Genomic DNA, 26,448 nt, shown 5'->3' with positions numbered 1-26,448 from the left:
CACTTAGCATAATGCCTGGTAGGTCCATCCATGTTGTTGTAAATGGCAATATCTCATTCTTTTTTTATGAAGTCTTCTGATTTCTGGTAATATTCCACGTGTATGGAATCTTCTTTCATCCATGGGTGGACACTTGGGTTGCTTCCGTATCTTGGCTATTATAAATAATGCTGCAATGAATATAGGGACACATACATCTTTGAATCAGTGTTTTTATTTCCTTTGGGTAAATACTCAGTAGTGGGATTACTACTGGATTGTATGGTGTTTCTATGTTTAATTTGTTGAGGAACTTCCATGCTATTTTCCACAGTGGTTGCACCAACTTATATTCAAACTAACAAGTGTATGGGCTTTCTTTTTTGGAAAGTTAAAAAAAATCCATTTATCTTCCATTCATCTCATTATAGTACAGAAAAAGATGTAAAATAGATGTAAAAAAATGCCTACCCCCAAATCTGGGTTAATGTGCTCTGAGATATTTTACATATGCCAGAAGTCACGTTATTTCAATGGTGAAGAATGAATATGACATGGACCAACTTCTGTAGGTTTCAAGCAATTATAATTTTCTCTTTTCGTTATGCAGCCCTTGTGCCAAGGAATTTACTTTTGGGGTACTACCACTCCCCGTCCTCTTTGTTTACAATGACAACTGGACTCAGAAGTGCAAGCCCCACATCACCACTGGTACTGACAGTTCAAGCTGCCCACTCTCCTCTTGAGCCGGCTTGGACAGAGATGGGGTCAAGTGTGAAGGATTTTGTGTCAGTGAAGAAAGTGTTGTAGTCGGCTTCCTGCAGTCCCCATCACTGCTGCTGGAGGCCCCGTCCAGCCAGCCATACGGGGTTAAGGTGCCATTAATGTTTTCAGTCAAGAACAAATCTTATAATTGGAAGATTTGGGGATTACAGGCCTAAGATGAGACAAAAAGTGGGAGAAAAAGACGCATTCTTTTAGGTTATGTCTGTGTGGATCAAACATTTCTACTGAGTAGCTCTGACTGCAAAAAGGCCATTTGGCCATGTATTTACGTGTCACCCTGGGGAGCTGAGCAAGAAGAGGAAATGAGAAAACACTTTTAAAATGTGTGGCTTGTCTTAGTAAGGACAGTTTTCTATTTTAGTCCATACCATATTTGTTTTCATTAAAATATTTCGAATACATATCACTAATGTTTGAGGGAGAGGCATCAAATTTCCCATTACGATCTGGTCTGGTATAACCTGACATCCAGTCAGAGACCTGTTGGCAAGTACCCATACTCCCAATTGGAGAAGAATCATTACCTACAGACTAAAACACCAAAAAACACCAACATCAATGTGTTAAGGTAATTTGGGCCTACAGGATTTCAGATTACAGAGAAATGAGTAAGCTAGAATAGGAGGCTCGCAGAGTTTTGTTTATGGCATACCCGTGGCATTTGTTAGCTACGAGCGCAAGTGACTATTTTGGGGGCTAATGCGTGCTGGGCTGAGCAGAGCACTGAAAATGTGTCCTATGGTCACATATGCAAGTGGGAAACCAGCAGAGGTCTTTCCTTGTTTTCAGTGGTTGACGCGTCATCATCAATAAGAAGAGACATCACTTGGGCAACAGCTGGAAAGGTGACATCTGCAACACTATGCGTGTCTTCAATGCACACAATAGGTTTGGCCATCTGAAATAGAAATACACAAATGTCATTTCAAAAGCAGCAAAATAGGTAATATGTGGTCCCAGGGCATTGCCTTATTTTTCATTAGATTATCTCAGTATTCCGCTGTGGGATGTTTACTGACAATACTAAAGTGACCGTACCGAAGAAACTGTAGTCCTTATTTTATTGCATTAATTTGTCCCTTTGTCCTTCAGATTCAGATGTAGAACATGCACCTGGTAATGATGAGCGGAGCTTTCTTATGAGTCAGATGCCCATAATTCCCATAGAGGTTGTCTGTATATTTTACTTGTAAGCCGGTAATAGTCTCTGTCCATTTCTTCCAGATCCACTGTCCCAGTTCTCTGGTACCCTGGAAGATGACACCAGTGGACCATGAGCTCCCTTTCCCTCTGGCTTCCTGTTGGATCTCCCTGATGGGAAGTGCCCTCAGGAAAGCAGGGTGTGGGAGCAGAGAGAGCTTAGGATACTGATTCCCTGGCTCTCCCTGCACATATGGCTCCTACTGGGTGGTTCTTCTCTCTGTAGGGTTCCAGGTATTGTTCTCTCCAGGTTCTGGCACACTGCTCTGTCCTTGCCTCTTTAGGCCTCATGATAGCGACAATGGTCGCTGCTCCCTCAGTGCTTCTGCCCCCTTTTTGGTTGCCATAATCCCGCCCACACCTCTGCAATATTTCCCTCATTGAACACTCTCCAGTTAAATGCTTTTGAGTGTGCCATGACTTTCCTGTTGGGACCCTGACCCAGTAAAAATTCCTTTAGGAAGAATAGCACTTTATTATTATTTTTAAATGTTTATTTATTGATTTTTGAGAGAGAGAAAGAGAGAGAGAGAGAGCACACAAGCAGGGGAGGGGCAGAGCTCAAGAGGGAGACACAGAATCCACAGCAGGCTTCAGGCTCTGAGCTGCAGGGCAGAGCCCGACACGGCACTTGAACTCACAAACTGTGAGATCATGACCTAAGCCAAAATTGGACATTTAACCGACAGCCACCCAGGCACCCCAGAAGAATAGTACTTTAATCATGTATTTAGAGTCATCAATTTATTTGCTCATTTATTTGTAATCTTGAAAATAATCCTATGTGTCAAGTGTGGTGTTAGGTGCTGGACAAGAAAAGAGTAACGTGACAGACTCAAACTTTCTTTTACTGAAGATGTTTTAGGAATTTCAAATGCATGATCTGCATTCAGTCATTTATGTGCGTGCTTTGTGCTAGTCACGTTATGAAGCCTAATGTAGAATATCCCAATCTTGTTTCCTTCTAGAACACTATCACATCCACATCTTTTACAGCAGTAAACTGTTTTTTTTCATGCATCCTAATATTTACCAAACAAATAGATCATATTAAGAACAGTAAGTACACTGCTGAATTTCTAGAAAGATGGATTGAATGGTTCTGCTTAATTAAATTCTTGGTTAGTAGAAATCACTGCATGAATCACCAATTTTTAAAGAATTATAATATAATATTCTTAACACAAAATTATGGTATACTTCTGTTTTGATTATAATTTTGAACCCAAATTCCTCATTTAATATTATAAATGTGGGGGGTGGGTGGAGAAGGCAAGCATTTGGGATGATTCCTGACTGCCCATCATGTTTTTAAAATTGATGTTCCACTGTAGAGTCAAAAGAACAAGGCTTCATAAAAAGTCCAACATATTTGTGTTTGCTCTCACCTGAATTCAGTTGACATATCATAGTGTCAAGATATGCCTCAATACTAAGAATGGAGGGGTCTGAGGCACTGGGTCCTTCAAACGACAACATGAACCTCAGGTCAAGAGAGGCTGGTAAATGAGTAAAAAGAAAGGAAGACAGCTGCATATATGCCCCCTGCTCTGAAAATATTCTTTCAAGGATATGAAAGATCACATCATTACTTGCCCTTCATCTGAGCATTATGAATTTGACTTACAGGGGTATACAAATATAAAAGTCTGAAATCAGTATCACTGGGACAAAATCTAGGCGAGGGCAGGTGGCTCTGCTCCCAGAGGCTCTAGAGGAGGAGCCACTTCTCGTCTCTCCCAGCTTTGGTGGCTGCCGGCCTCCCTTGGCTTGTGGCCCCATCACCCAATCTCTTCTCTTCTATGTGTGATCTCCAGCATCTCTCGCTTACAAGGGCATTTGTGATCACAGTTTGGGCCCATCCAGGAGTCTTCCCATCTCAAGACCCTTAATTTAATTTCATGTGCAGAGATCCTTTTTCCATGTAAGGCAAAATTCATGCACTCCAGGGAGGACCTGAATTCCTTGGAGGCCATTTTCAGCCTATTACACCTGTAAGATTCTGTTTTGTTTCCTTGTCTCCGCCTCATCATATTTAGAGACACCTTTGGTGAAACCCAGTTTTGCAACTCTGTTTACCTTTTTCTTTTATTTTCACTTCTATCGTATTTAGTTCTGGGGATACCTCTTTGTATCCAGGTCATTTTTCTAAAGGGCTAATATTCCCAAGGGACCCTATTTGCTTCTGTCATAAATTGTGATAATGTAACAGAGTGAGGTCATTATAACCTGCTTAATTTTCTTAATGTCATAAGTAGCAACAATGTGCTCTTGAACACATATATTTACCAATGTAACTATTCAGTAGGTTTGGGGGGAAAAAAGGCTGATAATCTCATTACCCTAAAACAAAGTTATTATCTTTTCCAGGCATGTCCTTTTTACTCTCTTTCATATGTTTAAAGATTACAATAGCAACATGATCACTGGTAATCTAGAATTCATATTATTCTATCAAGTAGATGTCCCATAATTCATTTAACAATTTCCCTAGTAGGGAACATTTAGGTTGTTTATAATTATTCATTATTGTAATAAGGTTAGGAGGCACAACATCGTGGTGCCTCATGGCAAAAAAATTGCAGAATGCTTACCTGGTAGAAAATGGATTGTGGAGTCATCAGTGTTGGGCTGCTCCTCATGGTCCATCATCAACTGGGCTGAAACCTGGTGGGTACAGCAGTGTATGGACTGACAGCTGGTGTCTCCTCTGCTCCAGTAAAATGACTGCGCTTGGCTGCTTGTCTTTTTCAGGCAGCGCTCCTGTAAATTGGGCTCCTTAAACTGGACTCTGGATACTAGAATAAAATATACAACACTTTTCCACGTATAGTTTTATGCAGTAGCAGCAACATCCTGGATGCGGCTGGCATATCTCCATTAAGTATTAATGAGAAAAATATGTACATACTTTTTATTCCCTAAAAATGTTAGCATGAGGAAAGAATATGTGAGGAATGAAAATGAGTCCAATTTTCTATAGTGTGTCAGTCCATTCTTGGTAGGAAATTGGGCATTTTTCACTCTTTTAGACTGGTAGATCACCTTCATTCAGCATGTACATTCATTTAGTACAACTAAAGTTGTATAGAATACACCAGGTTAAATCCTAGAAGCCTAAAAAAAGTCATTTTGCTTCCAGGCATGTCTTCCTGGGAGGAAATTAGGAATCGAACAGACAGACCTCACAGAAAGCACTGTTGGTAATGTTACCCAACAAAAATGATGCATGCATAAACACTGCATTCTTCTCAATGGAGTTCCTTCACCAAGGACAGAATGAGAGAGAGAAGGGTAGGGGGTAAGAGGGAGAGAGAATGGCTGAAAAACACTGGAAGACCGGGATTAATTTCAGGTTCAAACTAGAATCCTCTGTGGTTTTCTCTATAAGGCTGACAATGTGGACTTATCATGGGCACAGAGGTGCTCAATGGGAAGTTTAGGATGGTTGCTTCACTTGGGGACTGTTGGGTGTACCTAAGAGTTATCCTGGCCAATACATAGTTTTTTCATTACTTAAAAAAAACATTTATGAAGGGTTCATATCTTTTTGACACATTGGAGAAGCCCAATAAATATCTGTTGAATTGAACTGAGTTTAAAAGATTTTTGATCCTGGTAACTGGGCAAATTATAAGATGAGGGAGAGTGATTTTCTGTTGATAGATAAGTACTCAGACAGGAATTAGAACTGGAAATCAAGTACAAATTTCTCATTTTAAGGAGAAGTGAGGTCAAGAGTTACAAGGTAGCTTGGAAAAATCTCCTCTCTGGTTGGAGAAGCTGACATTGTCTAGTAAGGAAGCAAAACCCAGGTTGATGACAGGGACTTCTCTACCTAAATGCGTAGATCACGTGGCAGCCAATGGCCTTCTCGGCCCCTTCACTATCTGTGGGGAAGGCTTCTTGAAATGTTTTGTTTTGTTTTGTTTTGTTTTGTTTTTTGGAACGGTTCTTACGTGCAATGTTGGCTTGCAAATAGGTTAAGTCATGTCTGAAACAGATTTAAAAAGCATTTGTCAAAGAAATACCTAAAAGATATGACGGGAACGAAGATGTGTTTTTCAAAATAGTTGGGAAACTCGGATTTATGGGGTATTAGCTAAGGCATGCTGTTGGTAATTTATATTGCCAACTTTAAACTTCTTTAAGAACTAATTGGGCAGTTTGGGGATTACGCAACTCTTCAACTTTTCTTTCTTCTCTTTTTTGATACTTGCATTAAAAAATCATTTTATTGCTTTTTTAAAATCATCTTTTATAAAGGCATTTGCAAAAGAAGGGAGAGGTGATGAAAGGATTTTCCTACCTAAGTGGCTCTGATAAAAGGACTTGTGGAGGAAAATTGAGCAATTCGCAAAAAGGAGCTTTCAGCGCATGGGCAAATTTCAGTTAGGGCACTCTTATCACAATAACCTGAAAAACTGAAAGAGGGTGACAGTATGTATGTGGGTGAAAGGTGCTTCACGTTTAGCATCAATTGGCAAAGAGAAGCCGACCCTTTTGTTCTTAACTTTTGATTTAATTGATGACAATGTTTTTCACGAGCTTTAGAAACAAAGTAAAAGAAAATAGGAAAAGGAAAACAAGAACACAGTCTAATCTTTTGTGGGCTCAGTCCTCTCTCTGTATATGTGCATATCTCTGTATCCATACAGTCACATAAGCTATATTTGTGTATATCACCAGCATACATATAACATCAATAACAGTACAATATCATTGATATTCCAGAGTTGCTAAGCTGTTAATACAGTACAGTTTCATTCTGTTGTTAGGAGACATATTTTGGCTGTTAAGTCCTTAAAGTCTTTCAATCAAAGGAACTACAAGTACTCTGCTTACAGTCAGTGATGGTGTCATTGATGAAAATGGTGGTTTTATTTGGTTCTCCAAGCACTGCACCCACTGGCATCTGGAGAACTAATTCAAACCTCTCTGGACCCTCCAAGATGGGTTGTCCCAGGTCATCAAGGATTGTCACTTGGAATATCTGCATATGCACTCCTGGTGCAAAGCCCAGATTTCGGCTGATGCCAACATAATCTATTCCAGCTAGTGGGAAAGGAAAGGTCAAGAGTGAGACTGTAGGATTCACTTTCACAAGTTTTCTTTCAAAGAAAAATTTTCTTCAGGGAATAATCACATTATCCCATATACACAGCAATTTCAGAATCATATTTTGTGGGCTCAACCCCCAGAAAGAGAAAGTTTCCATATTCTACTGAATGCCATGATAGTCTCTCATCCATGAGCATGGGACATCCTCATCAGTGTTCTCCATGTTGAGACCAGGCACATCACTTTTTAAGTACTTCCATAAAAATCCCACTGATAGACTGAAGGTTCTCTGAAGGCAACTTCAATTTGTAGTGAAGAATTTATCTTTTTAATTTTTATTGTTAAGATAACTATCAGGAATTTAATTTTCATTAGGTTTCACTCATTCACCTTTGCTAGATATTTGGTTAACCTTATCACATTCTGCTCAATTTTACTAAGTCATGGAGTTGGTGCCACTTTCTGCATTATTATTTTGTAAGTTAGTGCACCTAATCATATAATTTCTTTGCTACTTATTTAAAAAAGTCGTCAAATGTAAAGACAGCAGTAAATTATAACCAATAGAATACAATAGAGAACCCTAGGTAATATAAATATATTAATAAATCGAGGAACAGAATATTTATATTGTCTCAAGGTATCTCTCCATAAAATAATTATTAATTGCAAAGGAAGAAAAATAACTTCACAGTGGGGAGACCTGGAAGATACCACTTAACCAAGTGATCAAAGTTAACACCACCACTAACAGGATAAATGGAAATGGTGTGCCATTTGATTGGCTCCAGTGACAACACAGTGTCATCTCTGCAACTTTCCTGCCAAAGATGCAGAGCCTGAATCTAATTATAAGGAAACATCAGACCTGGTGGATCTTGAATGAGGTGTTTGGATTAAATTGCAGTAATTTTATCAAGTTAATTTCCTGATTTTATGCTTGCATTGTGGTCATAAAGGAAAATATCTTTGTAGGAATGGCAATCTAAGTTTTCAGAGAGATGGTTCCAAGTTTATTGGCAACCTACTCTCAATGGTTCAGGAAAAAAAAACCAACCCTGCTTTTCCTGTACTTGTCACTTTTCTGTAAGTTTGAGATTGTTGCAAAGATATTTTTTAAAAAAGCCATTAAATAATTACATTTAAGAAAGACAAAGCAAGATTATGCTGAAAAATACCAGGGCAGGAGAGTAAGGAAAAGAGACTTTTGGATCTTTTACACTTTGGTTCAGGTCTTGAGTTTATTGCTTACTTGTACCAACTACTGAAACTCTCTGAGTCTCAGTTTCTTTAATTGCAAAATGGGGTAATTATTGCTCTTTTACAAGGTTGTTGTGAAGATTAGAGATAATACAGCAAAGATTCTAGCATGGAATCTGGCAAATAGTAGGCATCTAGTACAAAGAAATTGTAATTATTATTTATGTAACAAGTTATAATGATATAGTATAACTATGTATGCATACTTATTATTGTTAATTAACCAAGCTGAGCAGAAGCATTACTTAAAAAAATTTTTTTTTAACATTTACTTATTTTTGAGAGACAGAGAGAGATAGAGCACAGCAGGGGAGGAGCAGAGAGAAAGGGAGACACAGAATCCGAAGCAGGCTCCTGGCTCTGAGTTGTCAGCACAGAGCCCGACGTGGGGCTCAAACCCATGAACTGTGAGATCATGACCGGAGGTGAAGTTGGACGTTCAACTGACTGAGCCACCCAGGTGCTCCACAGATGCATTATTTCTATTAGTCCACCTCCACCTGAGAGCTAGCAGAAGGGTCATTACTTGTATGCAAAGGGATTTATCTAAATGAATTCGAATTTTATTTTCCCAACCACAAGCAAAATAGCCCAATAAGCCAATTAGTCTATTTATTTTTGTTTCCACAAACACATAGAGAGTGAAAAATGACCTCTGTAAATTAAGAAAAAGAAAGAAGAGAAAAGAAAAAAAAGCAATAAGAAAAAAACCAAAAACCCACTAAAAAACCTTGTAAGGATCATTACTGGTTTCATGTATCATGTGCTATGATATAATCACTGGAGAGTTATAACATGTGAATTCTTCCAAGAGCAAGCACCGTGCCCTAAATCTGTCTTTATTTTCCTTCTTTATATTCCTGTTTATGGGTACATGCTGAAACTGGGCTTACAATTTGAGAGGTCAATATAGATTTTATTCTCTTGATGCCTCATTAGTTAGTGTAGACTTTAATATTGCTGGGTTTTATTTGCAAGATTTGTGCTTTTATCTTAAAATATTCTCATGTGCCTTGGATATCCTGAACTGATTGTCCATGACCCAGGAGACTAAAAGGTCCCAGATGACAAATGAGAAAATGTGGATATCATTGTAGATGGAAATTTCCCTTTCTTTTCCTGTTGAATTATTCTGTGTTTTGGGTTTTTGTTTGTTTGTTTTATTTTTTGGTAAAGCAGCCCACAGGCTTGCCAGAGCAGGTAGTATCCAGAACTGTCTAGCTCCACTGTCAGCCAGGCCTTAATTGTCCATATCAAGAGGGGCAAAGGTGAGTGGGCCATGAAGACACGATGCTTAAGCCAAGGAAAATGCCTGAGTCAGAGTGCAAACCTCCTATCCTTCTAGGGTCTAACAGTACCTGGGTTTCCCTGGGAGACGGGCCTGGTTCAGCCATTAAAGAGGTATTTTGGTCTGAAATACTGTTACGAACAGCTTATAGTATCTACAAATATTCTGAACTTTGGAAAATTAATTTGGGTCCATGACAATCCAATGGGTAATGAATGGATCATAAAGTCTATTTTATAAACAGCAAAAGTCATTACATACACAGACCATCTATGTGCTCAGGTAGGAGAAACTTAAAATCAGGGTCCATTAACAAAGACCAGGCATACTACACTTAACAGACTAGTCTCCACCCTATACATATATCTTGATAATGATATATTTTTTATTTAAAAAAATGTTTATTTATTTAGTTTTGAAAGAGAGAGCATGAGAGGGAGGGGACAGAGAGAGAGGGAGACAGAGAATCCCAAGCAGGCTCTGTGCTATTAGCACAGAGCCTGATGCGAGGCTAGAACTCATGAACCATGAGATATGACCTGCACTGAAATCAAGAGTCAGATGCTCAACCAAATGAACCACCCAGGAACCCCATGACACATTTTTTAAAAAATGGCCCTCTCACCTTCTGCTGATGCTGGCTCTGTCTTCCTGGAGCGCACAGTGACAGATGATGCTTGTGAAAGGTCAGGGCCTGTCCTCCAGACACAGATCTCTAAGGAGCCAGCACTTTCATCGACATGATACTCAGCATTCCCAAAGTGCAGGGTAGGCTCTAGGGAGGCACCAAAGGACAAATTAAGAATACTTCAGCCCACCAGGCCAACTATCTCATTGGCCCTGTGACCCTGGATGTTTGTCACAATCATCAGACTTGACAGATCCCACAGACTGGAGAAGGAAAAAACAACACACACACACACACACACACACACACACATCCATGTCAGAATCACATGCCACAAATTTGACTCCAGGAGGTGCAGTGAGATAAGATCAGCTAGAATTATACTCACTTTTCTGTTTCAAGAGATTTCTGTCATACAAAGAAATTTCTCTGTTGGGGAAAATTGGTCAATTAGCTGTAACTCAGGCAAGTCAGTTATTGTTTGGGAAAAGATGGTGGGGAATTTACAAGGCTTTTTCTCAGGAGAAAGTGCTTTTTATGTTGAGGGACAGTCTAGCCAGGGTTCTGAATTTGAGGACTGCTGCTGTTCCTTTTTTCATAACACTTGTTGATCACAGGGATAGACAGAAATCCTAGGGGGTGGCAGGATCCCATGAGCTGAGATGTCAGAAATGCTCCACTGGAGGCAGAGAAGGGGGTCCCTAGATAGAGTAGGTTGAGGAAGCCAAAGTGGAAATCAGACTCTGGGGGGCAGGTAGAAGGGTAGCCTGTATCTCCTGAAGGGAGGAAAAGTTTGACAATGAGAAAGTTAGGACTTTTATGGGTATACCTATTTATATCTTGTTCTCGGTGTTTTAAAAAGTAGCCCCTGAACTTAGCTGACTATTTAAAGCTTACACAGGTTTAGCTAGCTGTTATACCAGACAGCTATACTAGCTGTCATGGAAAGGTTTTAAAATGAATGTTTGTGTAGACTGTGAAATCTGGAGGCAAGAAAAAAAATGTAAACACCAAGAAGCAGCTTCACCATGGAGGAATGACGCCAGAGAGAGTAAATGGAAAGTTAACATTATAGAGGTGACATCTTTGCAAGCATAACGCAACACGGGAGCATATCCGGATTAAATTTAAAATTTTGGAAGGTGGAAATCAAATTTAATAAGCATTATTTACTCAGGATGTATTTTAGTAGATTTCTTAATGCTGAGGAAAGTTTTACTCAAAGTTTTAACATGGCATACAAGACCTCTCCTTATCTGACTGGAGTCCATTTTTCTGAAATCACTGGGCACCACAACTGGCCCTGTGCCCTGTTGCACTAAACAGCTCACTGCATACCCAACACACTGTGTGTTTCTGGGCCTTCATTGTTGCTGGTGATTTTTCCTGAGCTGGAACTCTCTTCCCAAATATCCGATTTCACACATTTCTACTCATTCTTTAAGAATGTGATTAAGAGTTACCTGCTCTGGGAAGCCATATATAACTTACTCAAGAAATTCGGCATTCTTTACCCCATGCTTCCTAATGTTCTGAGTAGCTCTGTGCCTGAGGGGTGGGGCACCCTTGCTATGGGCTCACTGTAGATGGGAGGACTGCGCTCACAGAAGAGAGGGGGGGGATTCTGTCTTCTTCTTGCCTAGACCTTTCAAGCCATCTCCCCATTGCTGCCGATGAATATTTCAGGTACTTCCAAGCTTGGGACAGGACAGAGGGAGGAAAGGCAAAAGGAGCAGGGAAGTTCTTTCTCAGTGGCTATCATCATGGTGATCACATGCTCTGGTCTTAGACGACGGAAGAGAACTGATTCTCTTTCTCACGGGCACTTTTGTGTGTTCTCTAGAGAGCCCTCACTCCCGTAGTTGTGTATTTCTCATTTGCTGTTCCCTTGATGAGGATGATGCATCTCTACTCTTGTGGGTCACTTAATCATTCCTCAGTCCTTTAGCATTGGCAGTGCTTCTGCTTAGGCTCGTTCACCCCTCTAGATGGCGCCTGCAGACAAGACCTAAGACGAGTTCATTCTGGCTCTCTCCCCTGTGTGCCTGGCTCACATTTGGTCCATGGCAACCTTTCTGCAACTGTTGCCTTGACAAACTCAAGGAATACTATCTAATCCTGATGCAGCCCCTCTTTTTTGCTCATCCATCAGAGCACCCGACCAGCTTGACTCCTACATTGTGATTTTCCAGGTAGAGCCAAACGTCAATTCGCTGTGTCCTCCATATTGTACATGACACACATTACTTCCCAAACGGTCTCCTTAGAACTCTTTCTCTTAAGATGCCTGGGTGGCTCAATCCGTTAAGCATCCAACTTTGGCTCAGGTCACGATCTCACAGTTCGTGAATTTGAGCCCCGCATCGGGCTCTGTACTGACAGCTCAGAGCCTGGAGCCTGCTTCAGATTTGGTGTTTCTCTCTACGCCCCTCCCCTGCTTGCGCTCTCTCTCTGTCTCTCAAAAAGAAATAAATGTTAAAAAAAATTAAAAAAGAACTCCTTCTCTTGATTTATGACCTCTGTAAAAAGTTAAAATGTTAAAGCTACCAAGCTAACATGCTATTCTGTGTTTTTATGACAACCTTACACACTTCTCAGGGTCAGGGACTGTAGTCCAAGCGTACCCGCAGTGACACGGAGGCTGGTGTATTACAAGTACTGAAGAATTTGTCAAAAAAATAATTTTAACTCACTTCTGTTATATTTTGAACTTATTACAAAGGGTTTTTTTTTTGTTTTTTGTTTTTGTTTTTTTTTTAGGTTGGGACAAAGTGATCTGATATTTTAGCACAGAACTTATTCTGTATTATGTATAGGGAAGGGCAAGAGGTAAGAAAGAGAAAACATACTTGGGTCACATATGTCGCTATGCAGAAAAAAAAATGTGCCAAGCCTCTAGGAATATAGTCAGATGTAAGATGTAAGAGGAGGATAGTGCCACTTGGAAGAAAAATAATGAAACCCTCCTGAGATGCTCTGTGTATGGCGCATCAGGAGATTTGTTGAAATGGAGAAAAGACCGTCTCTGTGTTGCCCAGCAGTGTCTCCAGTTATCTTTGTCCTAGGTCTGTCTAAGGAACTGAGGTGATGGCAGTAATCCTTAAGGGCAGGCAATTATGAGAGCATGACCCCATCACACTTAACGTTAAATTGATTCCACAGCCGTAGATGCGTTTTTATCTCCTTTCAAAGAAAATGATGGTTGTGACCCCAGCACACTTACATTAAATTGATTCCACAGCCATAGATGTGTTTTTATCTCCTTTCAAAGAGAATGTCCTTTAAACAGAAATAGGGAAAAGGAGTATGACAAGTTGGGAAGTGAAGCGCTTAAAAGAGATATGACCGTCATGTAATTCAGTGGAATTCAATGTCCAGATTCAGGGAAATTTCTTGACAAGATCCAGAAAGGACTTTCAGAGGAAGTGACAGAAGCACTATTGGTAAACATTGAGAAACCACTCAGAACAGGATAGATGTCAAAAGATGGAAGGTAGGAAAATGTCTTTTCAGTTGCCTCAGCAGAGAAAATAAAATCCAGAAGCAAACTGGTAAGCTTAATCTCTAGAAAAATTCTCAAACAGTTTATTTAAAATGATTTCTGAATTCTTAGGAAAGAAAGAGGTGATGCCTATGAGTCAATATGAGTTCTTTAATATCAGGCCTCACGAAGTCAAATTCAATTTTATTTTGTTCAGTTAAACACCTACTGAACATCCCCTCTGTGCTCTAAGCACTGTGGTAGCTAATGGGGATATAGAGGAGTAGGTATTTTTTGCCCTCAAGGTATTTTTGGTATAAGAGGGCAGCCACACCAGTTTCAATCAGCTGACCCCTGCGTGCTTGGACAAGAGAAGGCACAACCTCAAGGCTCAAAGGAGGAGTCCTGGGAGGAATAAAGCTGTGCTGGAACTGAGGATGAAGGAGAATGGACCAATGGGAAAGCTGGGAGGAATGTTCCAAACAGAGTAGCTAATACGGAAAAGGCATATAAGCCTGACGAAGCCTAGTGTCTGGGGAGAAATACAAGCCTTTGTTTCCTAGTGATACATGAGATGAGAGTAAAGGGATGTTGGGAATGCATTAGGGAGGAAGGTAGAAGCCAGATACTGCAGGGACTTGGATCAATTTGAAATAAATGAGTCTTTACTTTTTAGACTATAGAACGTGGGAACCGATTTTAAGCAGTGGAAAGGTGGTTGGTTTTTGTTGTTTTCTGCACATCTGTCTAACTTCAGTGTGAGCTACAGATTGAAGGAAGAGTTAATGTTACCAAGTAGAAAGCTACTGCAATTATCCAGGTGACACATGAGCATGGTTTGAAGTACATACTAGTATTAAGGTTGAAGGGGGAGATGAATGGGTTAAGTGTCCTGAGCAGCACCCAGTGATTGGATGTAGGCAGCTTCTAGGATGCCCTGGGGGTGTGGGAGTGGAATTGTCGATAGCTTAGTTGGGAATATAGGAGGGGAAATAGTCTAGACCAGGAGTAAGAGAGGGCAAGATGATGACATCTGATGGGATATCCAAGTAGACAGGTCTAGAAAGGTTTAATGTGTGAATCTGGAGTTCAAGAATCAGGGCTCGAGATAAGATTTGAGGGTGTTAGGCACACATGTTGGAGTCCATCCTGTATAGATGATATAATCATCCAATATGGATGAATAAAGAGAATTGTAGTGGGGGAATCAACCTTTAGGGAAACTGGCAGAGGGGGAAAAGTGCAAAAGAGAAACAAAAAAAAAAAAAAAAGAAAAGAAAAGAAAGAAAGAAAAAGGAAGGACAGACAGACAGATGAATGAAAAAACGGATTGACGGCAAGAAAGGGGGAACCAGGAGTATCAAGAGCAGAGAGTTTTGAGAAAAATGAGTGGTCACAACGTCAAATGTAGTAAGCATTTCCAGAAAGATATGGGCAAGACAACAGTGGCAATCAGTACAAAACAAAAAAATACATCTTATGAAACTTTAAGCTGCAAAAAGTGAACTATGGCACCCAAGTTTAAGAACAAAAACAGTGGGGTGTTTGGGTGGCTCAGTTGGTTGAGCATCTGACTCTTGATTTCAGCTCAGGTCACGACCTCATGGTTTGTGGGTTCAAGCTCCACATTGGGCTCTGTGCTGATGGTGGGGAGACTGCTTGGGATTCTCTCTCTCACTCTCTCTCTTTCTCTCTCAAAATAAATAAAAAAACTTAAAAAAAAAGAACTGAAATAATTTTTTCTATTTATGAAGCCTGTGGCAATTGCATTATAATATGAACAACCCTATACCGCACAGTGATACTCTTTCTTCTGAATGGTTTCCTAGTTTTACAGCACAGAAAAAGGTCTTTCAGGTTTTAAAACCATTTATGTGTTGAACTTTATCTTGGTCTTGCAACAGTATTAACCACATAAGAAAAAAAAAAGTTGGATGTGCTGATTTCACCAAAATGACACCTTGTTTATATGCAATTTCTTTACACAATTTTTCTTTACAATGTTTTCTTAAATCTGTCATCATTCTGTTCAATACCCATTCAATGATAAAGATACTAATCTATGTGGCAATCTTTATAGGCAAATTTTATGCATGTTATACAAATCTTATTGCCTTAGTACAAAACTAACAGCCCTCTATGAAACTGGACATCAATTCTTTCTTTGTAGCAGATTACAAGTTTTCAAATCACATCATAAAAACTGAAAGAAACATCCTCAGTAGAAAACAGGAACCTGCTATAAGTGTTTAAATATAAAACAGACACAATTTGCTAATTAAAAGTGTCCTCAGGGGGCTCCTGGGTGGCTCAGTCAGTTAAGCGTCTGACTTCTGCTCAGGTCATGATCTCACAGTTCGTGGGTTCAAGCCCCACATCGGGCTCTGTGCTGACAGCTTGGAGCCTAGAACTTGCTTCGGATTCTGTGTCTCCCTCTCTATCTGCCCCTCCCCAACTCACACTCTGTCTCTCTCTCCCTCAAAATAGATAAACATTAAAAAAAAAAAGTGCCCTCAGTTTCCTCCTGCCCCTGGTACAGGGCCAGTGGAAGTTAGGGTCTGAAGCCTACCACGCATTCATTTAGCTCATACTTATTGGCCATATTCTGTGGTATCTGCCCTCATCAGTTGCTGTTTTTTATAAGGGATTCTGTGGTAGTGCAGGGCCAGGATCTTGGATGGTTCAGTTGCCTCTGCTCCTGAATGATTTCTTTTCTTAGTGTTACTCCATGGTAGTTGCCTTTACAAAGGTATTCCTGTAGGTGACCCATCTGACAAGGGGATATTTGATCTCTGTTTAAGGAAGCAAAACACTTCTCAGAATCTAGCTAAATAGAATAACAACATTTCATCCCTTAAAAGGTACAGCACAGGGAATACAGTCATTGGTATTGTAATAGCGTTGTATGGTAACAGATGGTGGCTACCCTTGTGGTGGCACATCATAACATATAGACTTGACCATCACTATGTTTTACCCCTGAAACTAATGTAACATTATGTGCCAACTATATGTCAATTAAAAAAATTATCTAAAACAACCCAAACCAACCAAACAAAAAAAACCCATTGCATTCCAATTCTAATTAGAAAAAAAAAAAAGTTTTCCTTCAACTGGCTTGGCCACATCTTTAGATTGCTGGATAGTTGGCCTAAATGAAAACCTACTTCTGCTACAAGATGATGGACTGACTCGACATGTCTGAACAAATAAAGCATTATTGGTTCTTAACAAGTGCCCAGACTATGGCAAATTACACACCAAATCCTAACCCTGGAAAATGAGTATGCACTTTGCTCAATATTTTCCCAAATCGTCAATTTTGTAAGACACTTGTTATTCCTGACCGAAATGACAACTATATTACTGCCTGAGATAGACTACACATTAGAGTTTGATAAAAGTTTAGTGCTTAAAAACTGAATTAGAGGAATTGTCATTTAACATCAGTATTCCAAAAGATTATAATCACGTGGTAGGCACACTAATAATCACTATGGCTATTTCTCAAGGAGAAGGTAAAATGGTACCATTCAAAGGAACCAGTAGGATCACGAATGGCAAAATCTCTGAATACTTTTGTTCTAGTGACTAAAGTGGAAGAAGCACCCATAGCAGACATTCAGGGGCAGTTGTTACCTGAGCGCCACCGCCGGGACCTGAAAGGGGAGGAAGTCACACCTTAGAACTTTACAGAATACCTTTGCTGAAATATCATTAATTCTGACCGTGGAATTGGGATGTTTTAGGACACTTACTCAGTACAGTCCATCTGGGGCTACAGGGAACGTGACTGTGCAGCCTCAGCAGAGTGGGGCTAGATTAGTATGGTCACATCTGTAGCAAAATCGCTTTATGAAGTTTACTCTGTGTGGGGCCTAGAAAAGAAAAAGCAGCCAGAAGAAAGAATGGGCTGCCCATTTCCAGCCATGTTAAAAGGAAGAGTATTCTGACCATGGACCTTGAGAGTCCAGGACTCCCGACAGTCTTTGCCCAGGCTAGATAGAGGTGGTTCTGTGGCTTGATGGCATTGCTAAGATGCACATCAAACAATTTCCTGCTTATAAGGTCGTTGCCCATGTAGTCTCCTTTAATGAGTGGGTACTGGGGTTTTCTAAGCTTAGCAAAGTGCTCCATCGTCAATAAATGTTAAAGGATCTGAATGCAAGTTTCCTGGATTCAACCATTACTAACAGTGACTTGCTCAGAAAAGTATGTAGCGATTAAGATTGTTTATACCAAACTAAAAATCTTCCATTATTTCTGTACATGACTGTTTCCACATTCAAGAGATGTCATGATTTTGAGAAGTCTAAGTAGAGATCAAGTCAGATGTGACAGGAAGGCAAGAGAAAGACCTTATTTGACTTTGTGGTCCTGTGCTAAGTGCACAGTAGGTCACTATAAATGTTTCTTGAATGACTTAATTACTTAAGAATCTACTAAAATCATTTCAAACAATACTGTAAGTTAACAACTGTATCATATACTGGATTTTGTGTTAATTTTCTTCCTTTTTGTTCTATTTTTTTCCCTTTCTTTTTATATTTAGCATTGGAGAGTGACACCATTTCTCCATTCTAAACATGGTAAGATTTAAAACTACTAAGGTTTTTAGGGGTACCTGGATGGCTCAGTCAGTTGAGCGTCTGACTTCAGCTCAGGTCATGATCTAGCAGTTCATGAGTTGTGAGTTCAAGCCCCACATCGAACTCACTGTTGTCAGCACAGAGACCACTTTAGATCTTCTGTCACCCCCTCTATCTGCTCCCCCTCCACTTGTGCTCTCTCAAAAATAAAAAACAACATTTTGAAACTACTAAGGTTTTAAAGTAAAAAGTAAGTGGGGATATGTCAGGACTCAAAGAGAAAGTATTTCTCTTTGAGGGATTAGGACATGGACTTATTTGAGGGCCATTATTCAGCCTACCATATTGACCAATAGACTTGAATGTCCACCCCTTTGACAGTTATTCATTTCTTACTGTACACACAAACACTGAGATTTGGGTTAAGAAGCTCGGTCCAAGCTCTTCCATAAGGTGGGTCCAAGAGTAAACTCACTTTTGAGCACACCAACAAAGTCATAGTCCATTCTGAGCCCTGTGAAATTTCTTGCTTAGCTCTGATGTCTGTTGGATCATTTATGCTCATCTCTGGTATTTGTAGTTTTGCAGGACACTCTGGTGTTTTGATAAACTCTTAAAAAGTGTTAGGGAAAGAGGTTGTAAGAAATACACTTCTCACTGGGAAAAAAAAAGAGAATCATTGAAGGTTGGACAATCTTAGTCTTTACTTTTGCTTTAGTTTTTCAGGATGATTTTTAAGAAAAATTTCTTCTTAAATGTGTGGGTAAAATTGCAGTGTACTTCCTTATCAAAGTGTAACTCATTATATGCTTAGAAAATGTTACAGCATGAAAAACTATATAGTGTACAGACATTATTTTGGGGGATCTCCTAGAACCCAAGTAGAAAAAATAGCATGAGTCAAACAATAGGAATTTATTTATCTGGAGGAAGCCTTGGAGAAACAGAAAACAAAATGGGTAGCCTGAATCAGAAGGCCATTCAAATTCAGTGATTAGCCGTTTTACCTGACTTTTTAGGAGCAGTATTTTAACACAAATTTTTAAGTTCATGACAACATTTAAAAAATACTCAAATATTCTATAGGGTATTTCATTTTATAGGTATGAGTAATGATTAACTAAAGCCTTAAGAAGGACTTCAAGAACCGTCAAATTCTAGGGGCGCCTGGGTAGCTCAGTTGGTTAAGCATCCAACTCTTGATTTTGACTCAGGTCATGCTGTCACAGGTTCATGATATTAAGCCCTGCATCGGACTCTGTGTTGATAGCATGGAGCCTGCTTGAGATTCTCTTTCCCCCTCTCTCTCTGCCCCTCCCCTGTTCATATGCACTCACACTCTCTTTCTCAATACACACATACATACATACATACATACTTTGGAAAAAAAAAGAAACATCAAATTCTAGAGTTGGAAGCATCCCTAGAGATAACACATTTAAACCTCCTTACTTTATGGATTGGGAAACTGAGCTCCAGATAGCTTGACCTGACCAACGTCACCTGGAGAGGTGGTAATGCCCAGCCTCAGAATGCCATCTAATCTTGCCTAGATCTGAACACAGCAACTCACGGCCGCTCACATCCTGACAGAAGCATGTTTGAGAGATGAAGCAGTCTGAGACTGGTAATGAGATAGTCTGATCCTGCTCCTGGCTTTATCAACATTTTCTCTTGAAAGTGCCTCTTGTAGAAAGGGCAATTGAGACCTAGGAAAATAATATTGGGCTTGATACTTTGTATCACATCTGGGGCATGGGGTTGGTGTTGAGGAGTGAGGAGACCCCTTCTTCTCTGGCCAAATTTCAGCTGGGATACCCTGGAACTAGAGCCAAATATTTTGTCACATAGGGTAGGAAGAAAAGTCTGGATGCCTAGACATGGGAGCTCCATGGTACCCTTGTGCCATTTGAAGAATCATGTACTTATTGTTATGAGCAAGCTCCCTTATGCTGCTAAGATGAGGGTCACTGTGGGCAGTCCAGGTTGGAGAATCAGATACTTAACTTTGGTCCTATTCTTGGCTTCTTTCTAAGTCTTGGGTCACATCCTTAGGCTGTTTTTTTTTAATAAATTCATACACAAATATTTTATCTTCCTGAATTATTTTTTTGTTCTTGGGGTTGGTGATATCTATGTATTTGACAAGCCACTCACAGTCTTTGGAGAAAGGAACATTAAATAGATTTATCTCTCAACTGTTGAAGGACAATGTAATAATAAGGCAGTTATTGCCAAGAGTTAATAAAAGTAAAAGGGAGCCTACAAGATGGGAGAAGATATTTGCAAACAACATATCTGATAAAAGATTAGTATCCAAAATCTGTAAAGAACTTACCAAACTCAACACCTGAAAAACAAACATCCAATTAAGAAATAGGCAGAAAACATGAATAGATATTTTCCAAAGAAGACATCTAGATGGCTAACAGACACATGTAAAGACACTCAACATCACTCATCATCAGGGAAATACAAATCAAAACTATGATGATCTATCACCTCACATCTGTCAGAATGGCTAAAATTAACAACACAAGAAAAAACAGGTATGGGCAAGGATGAGAAGAAAGGGGAACCCTCTTGCATTGTTGGTGGGAATGCAAACTGGAGCAGCCACTCTGGAGAACAGTATGGAGGTTCCTCAAAAAACTAAAAATATAAATACTCTATGATCCAGCAATTGCATCTTTGGGTATTCATCCAAAGGATACAAAAGTACAGATTTGAAGGGGTACATACATCCCAATGTTTATAGCAGCACTATCAACAATAGCCAAACTATGGAGAGAGCCCAAATGTTCATCAACTGATGAATGGATAAAGAAGATGTGGTACACACACACACACGCACACATATGCACAATGGAATATTACTAAGGCATCAAAAAGAATGAAATCTTGGCATTTGCAATGACATAAATCTATTTATGCTAAGTGAAATAAGTCAGTCAGAGAAAAACGAATACAAAATATTTCACTCATGTGGAACTTAAGAGACAAAACAAATGAACATATGGGAAAGGGGATGGAGAGAAGAGAGGGAAACAAACCACAAGAGACTCAATGATAGAGAACAAACAGGGTTGACAGAGAGGGGTGGGTGGAAGATGGGCTAGCTGGGTGATGGGTATTAAAAAGGGCACTATTGTGATGAGCATTGGGTATGTGACATGATGAACCGCTGAATTCTACTCTCAAACTCAATACTGCACTATATGTTAATTAGCCAAAGTTGAAAAAAAAAAAAAGAATCATGCAGGTTACCTAGGGAAAAAAAAAAAGAGTTGAAAGCAGGAAATCGACTTACCATCATTAGGATCAGCCAGGATAACCACCTTGGTGGTGGGGAACTGGGCTCCCAGTCGCCCTCCCACTGGCAGGCTCAGTGAAACACTGAAGGATTCCTCCTCTTCATAGAGGGAGTCATCGATGATCAAGACCCGGCAGCTTTTCTCAGCCTCATCCTTCTCAAAGTGGAGGATGCTGGCGCCATCTTCTGGACGGGAGACGTAGTCAGAGAAAGATAATGCAGTTGAAGGAATGGAACCTGAGGCAGAACCTGTAGGAATATGAGATGGAACAGAGAAGGTGAGAAGAAATGGAATTCCAAGTAGGAAACCTGTTCCCCACTGGTTCTTCAAACTATTTTTAGGTAACGGCATGGAGCACAATGCTATCTGAATTATAAATCACACTTATCTCTGACAGTCATAGTTATTAATATTGTACTTAGAAGGCTTTCAGAACAGTTATTTCACAGTTAGTGGTCTTTAAATAGGGTACATAGTGAATAAGTTCTGTTAAATTAGGGGCTAAATAAACTGAAGGATCATAAAATACTAGGCTTGGTTTAGCTTAATTCGTTCATGTTACAGATGGGAACACTGAAATGCAGAGAAATTAGGATCAGAGAGTCCAGATGTCTTCCTGTCTCTCCCCTTCCCATAGCCACAGAGCTACAGAGTACTGTCTACGTAATCCGACGCTTCACGCCCTGACTAGAGTTCCTTGCATGGCACCAAAATGCAGCCACAAAATTACTAGTTATTTTAGAAGAAGTACAGGATTGATTGGCAGATTTCAGTTTCGATGCACTGTGTTTTAAATTTTATTGTAATGATTTACATACATTAACATTCACAAATTTAAAGGTGCCATTTGATGAGTTTTGACAAATGTATACAGTCATGTAGCCATTACCACAAGCATAATACAGAACATTTTTATCCACCCATAAAAGATGACATATACCTGTGGCAATCCTTCTCCTTCCCTGTCTCCCAGCCCTAGAAACCACTAATCTGTTTTCTGTCACTACAGATTTACTTGCCTTTATGAGAATTTCACATAAATGAAATATACAGTTCTTACTCTTTTGTGTCTGATTTCTCTCATTTAGCACAATGTTTTTGAGACTCATCAGGTTTTTGTTTTTCCTTTCTATTACCGAATAGTATTCTCCATTGTATGACTATACCACAATTTATTTTTCTACTTACCACTTGATAATTTGGGTTGTTTTCCATTTTTAGCTCTTCTGAATAATGTTGCTATAAATATTCTAGTACAGGTCTTTGAATGGATATATAATTTTATTTCTCTTGAGGACATACTTAGGAGTAGGATTTCTGGGAATTAGTGCAATTTTTTATTGTGGTAAAATAAAAATAACCTAAAATTTACTATCTTAACCATTTTTAAGTGTACATATCAATAGTGTTGTTTATTCACATTATTGTGAAATATTTAGATTTTTTTCATCTTACAAAACTGACACTCTATACCCATTAAATAGCAACTCCCCATTTTCCCCTCCTCTCTCAGTCTCCAGCAACCACCATGAATTTTCAACTCTAAGTACTTCATGTAAGTGGAATAACACAGTATTTATCTCTTTTTTGTGACTCTCTTATTTCCTCTAGCACAATGTCTTCAAGGTTTTATCCATGGTGTAGCATGTGATAGGATTTTCTTCTTCTTCTTTTTAATGTTTATTTATTTTTGAGAGAGAGACACACACACACAGTGCAAGTGGGGAAGGAGCAGAGAGAGGGGAGACACAGGATCCGAAGCATGCTCCAGGCTCTGAGCTGCCAGCACAGAGCCCAATACGGGGCTCGAACCCACGAATTGCAAGATCATGACCTTAGCCGAAGTCGGATGCTTAACTGACTGAGCCACCCAGGTTTCCCAATTTTCTTCTTTTTTAAGGCTGGGTAATACTCCATTGTACATATAAATCACATTTTGTTTATCCATCCATTTGTCCATGAATACTTGGATTGCTTCACCTTGGCTACTGTGAATAATGTTGCTATGAACAAGGGTATGCAAATATCTTTTCAATTCCTTCCAACTTCTCTGGATATATCCCCAGAAATGGAATTGCTGGACCATATAGCAGTTCTATTTCTAATTCTTTGAGGAACCTCTCTACTTCCATAGCCGTTGTACCATTTTATAATCCCCACCAAGAGTTCAAGTCAGTATATTTTTCTGCAGTATTAAAAAAAAATATCAACACAACAGGTTTAGAGCTAAAAGAGTAAAAAGTAGTTACAGTAATTTAAATGACCTAGCCAGACCAGATTTAGGTAGAATAAAGACTGTAACATTACTCAATATATTAAATAAGCACTTTTTGAAAAGAATAAATATTTCTCACTACACTTCTCCTTAATAAGAAGCAATGGGGATATGACAGTAAGCTTCTGAACTGGACATTCTAGTTTTGCAGGTGTCTTTCTTATTTGTGGCTATGGTATATACATATATACAGGCTAACACCAATGTCCACTGCCTTCCTGCTAATGTGCATTGATATAAATATAAGTTGATATCGATGAATGTGTGTTTGATGTATACACACACCTTGTCAGAAAGTGAAGAAGATTCCTAAACTGACTTCATAGGTTTTGCTCGGAAGGGCACTAACTCACAAAATGTTTCAGGATGATTTTTCAATAGCACAAATTTTAGAATTATCAGGTAGTAGCAAATTGACTGTTTTTTTTTTTTAATTCTGGGAACCTAAAAATAAAGGTTAGAGCTGGAGGGATTGATGGAAATAAAACATGTTTACAAAGGCAGAGGGCAGTAACTTCTAGGTGTGGATAGCTATCCTGGGGGATTGTCATTTGCTGGGGAAGCCAGCCAAGCTCCAGTTCCAGCCTGTAGTTTGAAATTTATTCCTTCATGATGTTCCCTCCCACTTCAGTCCTGTGAACTCCATGCTTGGAAGAGCTCTGTGAGCCAAGTCAGGAAGGAGAGGCTGGTTCCCAGAGTGTCAAAGACAGGGCTATCAAGAAGTGTTAGAGAGAGGCCCTCCCCAACTAAATAGAGAGGTAAGTGCCTACAACACAGAAAGTTCACAGGAACACAATGAGACACTCCGTTGATTAGGGAGACTTTTTAGCCTTCAGGATATACACAAAAAATGGGGAAAAGCAATAAACTCTTTCAATAATCAGATTAAAAAACAACCTTTGAGATGCTTTTTTAAGAGCCCAAAGTTTAAAAGGGATTATACATTGGAGAATACACTTTTTAAAAATTTTCCCTAGTCGTCTGGCATGCAGAATGTTGATATGACAGCTGAAGTGAGAAAACATCCTTATCAGAAACTGCACATTTAGCTCCTCAGGATAAATACCAAAAGCAGATATACACTGGACTTGCATAGTAAGTATCTAATGCTATCTTTATTAAATAGCAGCTGTCTTTATGAAATCTCTTTCTCAATATATTTTGTCTAGTGAATAGTCAAATAAGGATTTATCATAGTTCATAAAACAAAAGTGATTGGGATTTTTCCCTTTTCTGTTCAATTTTTTCAGCTGGCTGATCCACTTGGTGAAATAGACATTCGTGTAATTAGGTAGCTTTCTGGGTTCAATGAAAGATTAAAATATAATTGTTATTGAAAATCATTTGGCTGTGAAACTCGACTCAAACCAAAAGTAAAACAATATATTTTAGCATGTTTTTTTAAAATTTTAAAACAACAAGCATTGATAGAGAAAGGTAGTCTAATTTATATCTCATTTAATAAAAAAATTTCAGTTTATTTAAGTGGTCCATTCTTCCTAGGATTCTGGAAATTTAATTTTGGAAAACCAATGATCAGTTATGTGTAACAGGCAAGAAGAGAGAATACTGGTATTTATTTTAGTTAAAAAAAAATTAAAGCTCTGTTTTATTGATAGCAAGTTAAGATCCCCAGGAATTAAGAGAGAAAATTTTGTTCTGAAAACATCAAATATAACCTGAGTTATAAGATCAGGTTCCTTGGCAATAGTCTGTACATATCTCTTTTTTAATAATAAAGCATGTCCAAGGAGCATGAATGTGGTTCCAGGTTGTTTTCAAAAAGATGCTTTAGCAACTGAGCCTCAAGTCTTGTTAGGCCACTTGACCAGTGGTTGTTCTATAGCATTCTTGCAAGGAATATTAGAGAAGGCTCTCCTATAATATGTCTCTTGTTCAGACATCACTAGGAGTGGGAGAATCTATGAAGTTATTTTAAAAAAAAATTGTTTCTTTACAGAGACTATATGGCTCAGTTTCTGCAGCTACATAGTACATTTGCTTTATAAAAATCATAGATGGTACTTAAAGTCAGAGAAAGTTCTATCAAGAAACTACACTACAGGTTAATTGAATCACTATATTACAGTATTTGATAACTTTCTGAGGTGGCTAGGGCACTTTATCAATGAGAAAATTGAGGTAGAGGACTCCCTGATTGACTCTCCATAAGTAAAATATTCATCTCCTGATGGGGCATCTTTTACTTCCCCACATTATCTTTAGTTATTATAGTATTTAATTGTAAATTCTTTTAAACATACAAATTTCATTTAACATAGATTTTTTTTTTCAACGTTTATTTATTTTTGGGACAGAGAGAGACAGAGCATGAACGGGGGAGGGGCAGAGAGAGAGGGAGACACAGAATCGGAAACAGGCTCCAGGCTCTGAGCCATCAGCCCAGAGCCCGACGCGGGGCTTGAACTCCCGGACCGTGAGATCGTGACCTGGCTGAAGTCGGACGCTTAACCGACTGCGCCACCCAGGCGCCCCAACATAGATTTTTTTTTAATAGGGCAGCAAGACAGAAAGTCACTCTTCTTTGGAAAAGCAGCATTTAACTCCTGGTTGAAGCAGGTTATTG

At 39.2% G+C, this 26,448-nt stretch overlaps 1 protein-coding gene across 1 annotated transcript in view; it reads right to left on the bottom strand.

The window, feature by feature from the left end:
• Window positions 1-6,778: 6,778 nt before the first annotated feature.
• FREM3 (FRAS1 related extracellular matrix 3) overlaps window positions 6,779-26,448 on the bottom strand; it is an 86,747-nt gene continuing 67,077 nt past the window's right edge. Inside the window, exons 6-8 of the mRNA XM_047856704.1 lie at window positions 21,583-21,834; window positions 10,200-10,349; window positions 6,779-7,020 (exon numbers count right to left, since the gene is read on the bottom strand). Coding sequence (XP_047712660.1) covers window positions 6,779-7,020; window positions 10,200-10,349; window positions 21,583-21,834 — 644 coding nt within the window. The remainder of the gene's footprint in view (window positions 7,021-10,199; window positions 10,350-21,582; window positions 21,835-26,448) is intronic.

Source organism: Prionailurus viverrinus, chromosome B1 (genome assembly GCF_022837055.1).
Source record: "Prionailurus viverrinus isolate Anna chromosome B1, UM_Priviv_1.0, whole genome shotgun sequence".
Taxonomy (NCBI): domain Eukaryota; kingdom Metazoa; phylum Chordata; class Mammalia; order Carnivora; family Felidae; genus Prionailurus; species Prionailurus viverrinus.
The sequence above is the reverse complement of the archived record's forward strand: the minus strand, read 5'-3'. Positions and strand labels throughout refer to the sequence as shown.